We start from the raw sequence: 10551 nt of genomic DNA, 5'->3' as shown, positions 1-10551 counted from the left end.
TCCACTTACTACTTACATTAAATTTACTAGAGAAGTACACACGATTTTTGCGATCGGTTAACTACTTTTTTTTATAAAAATAGTTTTCACTTGTCAGTTTTTTCGGATAAAAACGCAAGTTTGACTTTACATGCTTGCCATTTTTATACAAATCAATATTTTAACATATACGTGTGTACTTCTCTAGCAAATTTAATGTAAATTATGAAAAAATTTTACTTTTTGTCCTTAGCAAAAGTGTACGACATTTCTGCTGCAAGCCGCAGAGGCCCGTCCGGTCTGACGTTCGGAGCTGCAGTACCGCCATTTTCTAACAAAATCATATCTTAATACAATTATTGTGTACCTTAAACTATACATATTAAAGGCCTAAAACCGTACTTCTATATCGTTTTTCATTTGGTTGCAAAAAATTCCCCAAATTACCCCATGTTTTCAGACGTTCACACTAGTTTTCCCCTTTAAACAATAAGTTTTACCTAAAAAGTATTCAATCGCACAAAATCACAATAAATCTTAATTATATAGATTTTTACTCTGTGTTACATTGCCTTGCTTCTGTTTAATTATATTTTAGAGTGTCAATTGGACTTACACGTACTTCTCGAATTTATAGAACGTTTTCGATAACGACTACAAAAATGTCAATCAAATAACGTTGAATATTTTTTCTTCTGTCTCTCATTGCCAGCAATAAGAAATAAAAAGTTTAAACTTAACGACTTAACATTCTAAAAATATATATCTTTACAGTAATGTTTATTATATCGCTTTTCAACTCGGCATGCATGGGAAAATAATGGAAAATATTTGAGATAAAAGAAGAGATTGGGGAAACCACGGGCGACAGAGAAGCAAGTATCGTCTTTTGGTATTCTGCGACGGTGGAAAATGGCGAGAGTGCTTCTCCTTTCACGTGGCTTTCATTGGCCCCATTGCGTCGTTACTTCCACTCGTTCCTTCCCTCTCGTCACTTCCGACTCGATTGTTTACCACGGCAGCGCGGCCGTCGCGAGATTGGGGGTAAGTATCGATTTGGCGCGCGGGTAACTTCCGCTATTAAAGCACAATGCCGCGGTCCAGGATCGCCGGTTAACCGCTGGAAAATCGCGCACCTGTTTCTAAAAGCTGTGGCGCAAGGATGCCGGCCATTGAAGCGACAAGCATTTTCTAGGGCGAATTATTGTCGAGCGCGACATTATTTATTACCGTATAGCGTCGCGTCATAGCGTTTTCATGGCTATTTCAACTCACCTATACCCTCGTAGCTTCGGCATTGCCCTACGAGAGAGCTACCCTCGAACGCGTCGGGTGCTTGTGGGGGGTTTCGATAAAAGCCGGGGATGAAAGCGCGCTTTGTCGGGACTTCTGGACGCACTTTTAATGCCGCAACATATACGCGAGCAAAATTACGTTTTTCTTCAGATCTTGCATTGATTATTTGCGTAATAAATTCGAGAAATTAACGAGAAAACAAAAGATATAGAAATTAATTTTATCAATCGATGCAAAAATAGATAATAATAATTTTTAGCTTTATAAATTCTCTATACTGAAATGATGAAAGTATGACTGCCGCACACGCAGAAAAGTGTGGAAACCAAAAATTTGGTTAAAACAACAGAATTTTTGGTTGTATATGGCCCAATGAAAACACGCTGGTTGTAACAACTAAAATAATTGGTTGACGAATTTTTGGTTAAGGTTAACACACTTTTGGTTGTATTGAAGAATAACCAATTAATTTAGTTGTCATTACTAAACTCAAACTAGTGTGGAGTACCATAATTTATGGTTGGTAACAAATATTCACCCAACAAAAAAAATTATTTATTTCGAAATTTTATTACTATTTTTTAACTAAATTTGTTTCTTAAGATGCAGTCTATGATTATAAATATTTTCTCGTATTTAAAAACACATATAAAAACACACTTACCTTGGTGGGATTCGAACTCGGGACCTCTGGATCGTGAGCCAACTGCCTTACGTGGTAGACCACTTCTTAATTTAATGTTAGTGTTATATTTAGTCTACATATGTCAACCAGCGCAAATATATAATTTTTCAAAAATCATCTTAAGAAACAAATGCAGTTTAAAAAGAGTAATAAAATTTTGAATTGGATATATGATATAATATTTCTTATAATGTCGGGTGAATGTCAGAAACCAGTGTCGGCTCATTACGAAATTTTGTGTTCGTAAATATATTTATGAAAAAAGTATATTTATAAAGGCCTATCTACATAAGACGCAGAACGCGAGTCGCAAGACACACGCACAGTCTACATGTCAATCAATCTCTACACAAGAGGTCTCGTCGCGCAGCAGCGTGCCTCGTGCGACGCTGAAGCGCGCGGCGGCAAATTCGCTTGTACTAAACTGTTTGGTTCAGATCGGCTTCGTACCATACATTTTGGTATGCGTTACCTTATAATGCCAACCAAACTTTATACCCTTTGACAACTAAACATTAATAGTACTCCCAACAAAACGTACAGTTACCGGAACCAAAAAAAAGCTACCAATATTTTATGGTTACTGCAACTAATGCATTTTTCTGCGTGCAGAGATACTGGATAAATCAGTTTTATAATTTCAAATTTTATAACTTTTATAGCTTTTTACTTTAACAATTAAATAATAACTATTAAATTTCACTGTAGTATAATTCTGTATTATCACCCGGGAAAAAAATATTCATATCTGACGGTATATGAACATATATAAATGAGATATGAACATATATGAACATATATAAATGAGATATGAACAGATATAAGTTTTATATGCCCATATCTAAAGCATATATAATCATATATGGTTATATATCGCCATATATGATCAGATCGTACATTATACATGACACAAGATCTGATCATATAAGTTCATATATGGTCAGACATATTATTATGTGTAGCCAGATATGACACTATACATAATCGTATCTGGCCTTACATGGTCGTATATAAAGAATGTTCGGCCATGTATTATCAGATATAATTATGTATGGCCATACATAACTGTATCGGCACTGTATATGATCATATATGACAAGACGCGATGCTGTATATGATTGTATAGTTCATATACGGCCGGAAATGATATGAAACATGATCAGATCTGTCTATATATGACCAGATTGGGATATAATGATATAAAATGTCCGGGAAAAATATTCATATCTGACAGTATATGAACATATATAAATGAGATATGAACAGATATAAGTTTTACATGCCCATGTATAGAGCATATATAATCATATATGGTTATCTATCGCCATATATGATCAGATCTTGTGTCATGTATAATGCACGATCTGATCATATATGGCGATAGATAACCATATATGATTATATATGCTCTATACATGGGCATGTAAAACTATATCTGTTCATATCTCATTTATATATGTTCATATACTGCCAGATATGAATATTTTCCCGGACTTTTATATCCGCGAACAAAATGTCCAGGAAAAATATTCATATTTGACAGTATATGAACATGTATAAATGAGATATGAACAGATATAAGTTTTACATACCCATATATAGAGCATATATAATCATGTATGAACCTATATAGTCATATAATATTATATATGATCAGATCAGATATTGCATCTCAAAGTATTCAATAGATGGCATTCGATGGGATCTGTTTCTCGTATTTAAATTTGACAAACAGTGTTATAAGAACGGTATCAAAAGACACGACACTGTCTCGCACTATAGAGCGGCACAATTTTTGTATTAGTTGTATCGTGGAGTCTACTTTTATAATAAAGTTGCACTCTTAAAAAATAACTTTTGAAAATATATAACAATTTTCTGAAACTTACTTAAATATATATGTTCATACCTGATAAATATATAGTTTGTACCTGATCATACCTGATCAGATATTAACATATACAATAATACCAGATCATATATCCTCAGATCTGGCCAATTTCCATATCTGACCATATATGGCCATTCATATATGATCATATATGATCAGATATGAATATTTTTTTCCCGGGATGAAAATAATATTATTAATATAGATACACTATTTGATATTATACACTACACATTAGCTATTTTTAACAATCTGTACATTCTTTAAAACTTTATTTTATTATAAAGTTTGGATTTATCATTTTTTCAACGCAGATAGTCTATTTTGGAAATATATATTATAAGTTGACATTTCTTCAATAAGAATGAATTGAATAACCTACTAATGTTATATATGTAATAATTATACAAAATCAAAGACACACGGTCCAAGCTTACAAATCTTTGACAGCCTTATATTAATTTCCGTGTGTGTGTGTGTGTGTGTGTGTGTATATATATATATATATATATATATATATATATATATATATATACTAGATTTTTCGCCCGCGCTTCGCGCGGGCTCAAAATCTATTCCCCTTTCCCCAAACTCACTCATTAATTAGGAGCACCTTTGATATTCTTTCTCCTCAAACTCTAACCTACATCTCTTTGAATTTTTTTTTTAAAAATAAAAAATAATAGATAATATAATAGATGCAGATTAGCATATTGTCAAATATTTCAAAAACGTATAATCCCTTATATTAAAATCTTTAAATTTTATTTTTGCTCGTGCCTCGCGCGTTTTTACCCTCCGTTGATCCACCATTATAACTCTCTTTTATTTTCTTTTTTTTTATTTTCTTTTTTGAAATCATCGAAAAATTAGAAAAATTTGGCACTGGTTTCAAGAAAATCAATTCTTAATAAAAAATTATCCATTAATAAAAAAATAAACTTATCCTCCAAAAATTAAAAAAATTTTGACTCCTATTTCATATATAATTCTTTAAGATTTGGTTAATTAATTCCCGAAAAATTGGAAAAATTTTGTAACCGGTTCCCAAAAAAATCGGTAACAAAAAATTATACACTTTATAGCAAACCCTAGGAAATTCTACCTTTATTTCATATACAATTTTTTGAAATTCGATCAATTAACTCCCGAGAAATTTGAAAAATTTTGTAACCGGTTTCCACAAAAATCGGTAACAAAAAATTATCTATAAAAATTATCCATAAAAAAAATTTAGTTTGATATCTCAAAATTTACGGAAATTGGAGCAGAAATCGGAAACCTTTTTATTATTAGCAATTTTTCTATAAACTCATCGTAGCCATCCTGAAAAAATTATTTTATACACATCTTTGCCATCCCCGAAAAATTAGAAAAATTTGGGCATTGTTTTTAAGAAAGTAACGAAAAATTATCTTTAAAAAAATTTAGCTAATATCTCAAAATTTGAGGAAATTAGAACAATCACGTACCTACATTTTTTTAAACAAAAATCGAAAACCTTTTTAGAAAAATTGGAAAAACTTTGTAACCGGTTTCAAGAAAATCAATTCATTAATGAAAAATTATCCATTAATAAAAAATTAAACTTATCCTCCAACAATATTAAAAAATTTTGACACGACTGCTATTTCATATATAAATCTTTAAGATTTGGTCAATTAATTCCCGAAAAATTTCAAAAAATTTGTAACCGGTTTCCAAAAAAATCGGTAACAAAAAAATTATACATTTTATAGCAATTCCGGGGAAATTCTACCTTTATTTCATATGTAATTCTTTAAGATTAAATTATTTCCGAGAAATTGGAAAAATTTTGTAACTGGTTTCCAAAAAGAATCGGTAACGAAAAATAATACACTTTATATCACTCCCCAGAAAATTCTACTCTATTTCATATACAATTGTTTGAGATTCGGTCAATTAATTTCCGAAAATTGGAAAATTTTCTGATACCAATTTCCCCAAAAATCGGTAACGAAAAATTATACACTTTATGGCAATCCCCGGGAAATTCTACCCCTACTTCATATAATTTTTTAAGATTTGGTCAATTAATTTCCGAAAAATTGAAATAATTTTGTAACCGGCTTTCAAAAAGATCGGTAACGAAAAATTATACACTTTATAGCACTCCCCGGAAAATTCTACCCCTGTTTCATATATAATTCTTTTAAATTCAGTCAATTATTTCCCGAAAAATTAGAAGAATTAGAAAAATCGGTTTCCAGAAAATCGGTAGCAAAAAAAATGGCCACGACATTTTCATCCCCGGGAAATTCTACCCCTGTTTCATATACTTTTAGTAAAAATTCGGTCCACTAACGAATGAGTAGTTCGCGTACATACGACAGACAGACGTGACTTATATATATAGATATATACCTACATATATTTTTCCAACTTATTTACCTGCGTGCCGATTATTTGTCGGACTTGAAACACAGTTATCGTTGGAACATTAATACTCTTCCTCCCTCATTCCGTGAAGGGTGTCGTACCAAGTACCAATTCAACTACCGAGGCATGTGATAATATTTATCGCAATAACCGGTTAATAATAGTTTGAAACGTCTTTCTCAGGCAACGTGAGTAAATAATAATAAAAAAATAGGACCGTTACGATATACAATCAAATTAGAATCAAAGCCATACGGTCCAAGCTTAGATCTTTGACAGCCTTATGTTAATTTCTGTGTGTGTGTGTATATATACATATATATATACATACATAAACATATATCCGTATGGCTTTGATTCTAATTTGATTGTATATCGTAACGGTTCTATTTCTCTTATTATTATGTAATAATTATTATACATTTTTATATTATTTGCAAGTACATTATATCATACATTCTTATATTATTTCTATATTTGTCACACTGAAGATTACGTTTTCATCACTGAGAAAAAAATCCAGCCTTTTTCCGATCAAATAATCGGATAATCCGTACAAAATTAACAGACGGATATTTCCGATCTTTTCGATCGGAAAAGAAAGCCGATCAGATCGAAATTATATCCGACCAAAGATATCCGATTCCAGAATTCCGATTAAAGAACATCCGATCCAAAATATCCGTTTGTTAATTTTTAGACGGATAATCCGAGTATATCTTATCCGATCAATAGATTAATAGACCTGATCGGAAACCTGTCCATCACTTCTTCTTCCACGTTAAACTTTTCCAGCATAGCTCTCATTGTTGTTAGACAGTTAATAGAATCACTCCGAGAATCACTCATTGTTACGCTCATTACACGAAAAAAAAATGATGCACTTATAACGGAAAATTATAGCGGAAACCGGCACTCGCCAACTCGCGCGAGTGGATGATGCAATCCGCACCACTGTGATGTCAGACTCGAGATGAAAAATTACTTGCAAAACTACACTTGCAAAACGGAACTTAACTCAGCACGTGGGCAATCCGTAACACTGCAGACGTTGAGACTCGAGATCGAAACGCAGGACACGATACACGAGACCCGCGATTCCCGCGAAAACCGAGCCGGGTTCGTCCCGCCGTTACGCGAGTCACGGCTCCGGTGCGCGGAGATCTCAGGAGCGCTGGGAGGATCGGGCGGATACGCTGGATCCTGCGAGAGAGCGGAGATATCGAATGGACCACCGTGTGCACTGCGCGTGAAACGCGTTTTTCGGCGCTAAACTCGACCGCGGGCGACGTGTGCCGAGCAGAGGCCAGAAACAAAGGACGACCATGTGGCGTGTACGCGTACGCTCGCCGCTCGCCGCTCGGCTGTCTATACTGAGATGTCTGCATCGGATAATTTTTTCATCGCATATCACTTTTATCGGCTATTATATTCATCGGCTATTTTTTTGATTGGATATAACATATATTACATCGGATTGTATCACATCGGATTATATTACATCGGACATTAGGCTTAATCGGATAAAATAGTTCGTTTTTTTCCGATGAAATCAATGTCCGATATGAATCCGATATGTAATTTGAACGACCAAATAAACGGCGACTCATTTTCCATTCACATATTATCGGAAATTACATTTCATTGGATAAAGGCATGCATTACTTCATCGGACAGCTCCAAATCCGTTTGAAATAGATCGGACAAAGTAGTTGAACGTTTTTTTCCGATTACAGTTGCTGGACATTTTTCTCAGTGATCTTATTGCAATAACGACAAACGCCATTTTATTCGTAAAATGTCGGTTCAATGATACAGTGCTACATTGCCTCGCACGCAGTTTCATCTCGCGTTTATAATATCGCGGATTGTAATCTCACGTTTCATAAGATTTCGAAATAAACCAAATTAACCAGTCGGTCGCTCGCGGCCATATGCCTGTTTAATTTTTATAGCGTTACAAAGCGGCACTCGCAAGCGTGGAGAGCCCGCTCGCGTCCGATTATAATTTTTTAACGGCTCAATTTATGTAACTGCGCCGTAAAGCTCAACAAGAACGCCCGGTTATTAAAAGGGCGCCCGCGCCCTTGTAAAACGACGACGCCGACAGACGGTCCAAAGAAAAGGCCGGAAGCGACGGGTCAGAAGCAAAGGAGACTTCATCGACGCGACGGCCGGAACTTCACATGCTCTCGTCTCTGCATCATGATGCGCAGGATCGGATTTGATGCACTCGGCGTCTGTCTTCAGCATTTTAGGAGAAGTCAGGAGATAAAATCGTGCGAAGACTACTGCCATTTAGAAGAATCAATTCCGGACATATACATTTATTAAAAAAAAAGAAACTGTCGAAAAAATTAACTTAGATTTTATTTTAGAGAAGCGTACGGTTAAATATTGCTTGTCAATTAAGTATAAATAATATTTTTGAAATAAATAATAAATGTAAACTATTTGTGAAACGGTTATTTGTAAAAAACTAAAAAAAATGATGAAAAAAATGAGATGAAATAAAAGAAATGAGATTTTAACATGTAAAGAATAATAAGATTCTGCGATAAAGTTTGCAGTAAAAATTTTCTTAGAGATAATTTCGTGATTTCATTAGCATGTGATTCTCCAGTATTCAACATAAAATATTTATTAATTATTGTACACACTTGAAAAGGACCGGAATCATGGTCGAAACGCGTTGTGCTAATTAAATAAAAATAGCCAGTTTGGTCGAAGCAAAGGAGTTTGTTAATTTTATCACTCACTGGCGAAGTAAAAGTACTTTATTTGTTTATAAAATATTTAAATATCTAAAACATGAATTAAAGTAGTAAGTACTCAAGAAATAAATTTCTTTTGTATGGAAGTGAGAAAGAATAATAAAGATCTCGTCTCTGTTAGAGATATGTCAAACATTGAAACATTGCAAAGTTTCTAGTATAGAAAGTCTTTCATTTTCAATTACTCTTATAACTCAAAAAATGGTTATATTATTTTAATAAATAATTAAAGACAAGACATTAAAAGTTTCGAACGTTTAAATCTTCAAATATTTGCTGTTATAAATTCTTGTTCGTATTAAAATCACGTAAGATTTCAAACCGGCTCTGTCAGTGCACCCTCGAGCGCATCGAGGGCATTCAGCGATTTTACGCGATCCGACTAGATTGGTACGATACAAGGCGAATGGTCTCTTACAGTGTCTCCCCAATGTGCTATACTTTTCGTACTTTGAGGAGAACATAAAATAGTAAGCCGTGAAGATCTCGAGGTTTCAAAATAATTCCCAGAAATGTCCGTGTTTCTGAAAATTGATTTAGACACAAACAATACAATCCACGATCATGTATAACGCCGAGCTTGTGCCAATAAAAGTTTCGACGGAAATAAGATAAGAATTAAGTTAATTATATTTATAAATTGGATGAACATTTGAACTTTGGAAAAACGAACGCAAATAAAAGTTTCGGAAAACATTAAGATTACGACTACAAATATTAATTTACCTTTAATTAGATTTATAAACTCTTTCTCTTTATATGTATTTGTGCTAATATAGACATTTAGTTTAGTTTAACCAATGCTGTTTAATTAATCGCACTATCTATTACTTCAGTGAAAACAGCAATACAATTTTTTAAAGCAAAATGACTAAACTATCTTTATAAACTTTATTTATTTCGCTATACTTTAATTTTATGCTACATAAGATATTTAAATAGGTATGTTGCGACTAAAACAGTAATTTTAATTGCTTATCACAGAAATTATCTTGATTGAGAACAGATCTAACAAAACACTTTTATTTTTTCTTTGCAAATATATGTATGTATGACATATGTCATGTGTAAATAAATTAAAGTATATTTTTAATATGCTGTGCATGCACGCAAATTTCTTCGCCGGATAATGAAATATATGACACGCAGTAGTCAATTATGAAACTTTATGTCATCTCTCAAGCAATTGAAATATATTTATTTATATCAGGTAATATCGTCAGATAATGAGAATTGATGAGACACATTTCAAACATACAAGGACAAAAATATTACATTAGAAAAAAATAAAGAAAATAAAGCTTAAGTTTTAACTAATAGTTTTTATATAGATAATAAAAGATAATAAAAAATAACTTTATTATTTGATTTAATAAAGCTTATATAGAGCGCTTTGAAAAATTTAATAAAACTTATACACACACATACACACACACACAGATCGCTTTTTTTTTTAAATAAAATTTTAGTACCAATATCTCTAATAAATAAGGAGCTAATTTTTTTTTTAAATACCGATAAAAATC

At 32.8% G+C, this 10551-nt stretch overlaps 1 protein-coding gene across 1 annotated transcript in view; it reads left to right on the top strand.

Annotated features, from left to right (window-relative positions):
• Window positions 1-876: 876 nt before the first annotated feature.
• Window positions 877-10551, top strand: part of LOC139816883 (venom dipeptidyl peptidase 4) — a 509974-nt gene continuing 500299 nt past the window's right edge. Inside the window, exon 1 of the mRNA XM_071784690.1 lies at window positions 877-1023. Within this exon, the coding sequence (XP_071640791.1) occupies window positions 892-1023 (132 nt within the window). The 5' untranslated portion in view covers window positions 877-891. The remainder of the gene's footprint in view (window positions 1024-10551) is intronic.

Source organism: Temnothorax longispinosus, chromosome 7 (assembly GCF_030848805.1).
Source record: "Temnothorax longispinosus isolate EJ_2023e chromosome 7, Tlon_JGU_v1, whole genome shotgun sequence".
NCBI classification, from domain to species: domain Eukaryota; kingdom Metazoa; phylum Arthropoda; class Insecta; order Hymenoptera; family Formicidae; genus Temnothorax; species Temnothorax longispinosus.
Note: the sequence above shows the minus strand (reverse complement) of the source record. Positions and strands in the feature narration are given on the sequence as shown.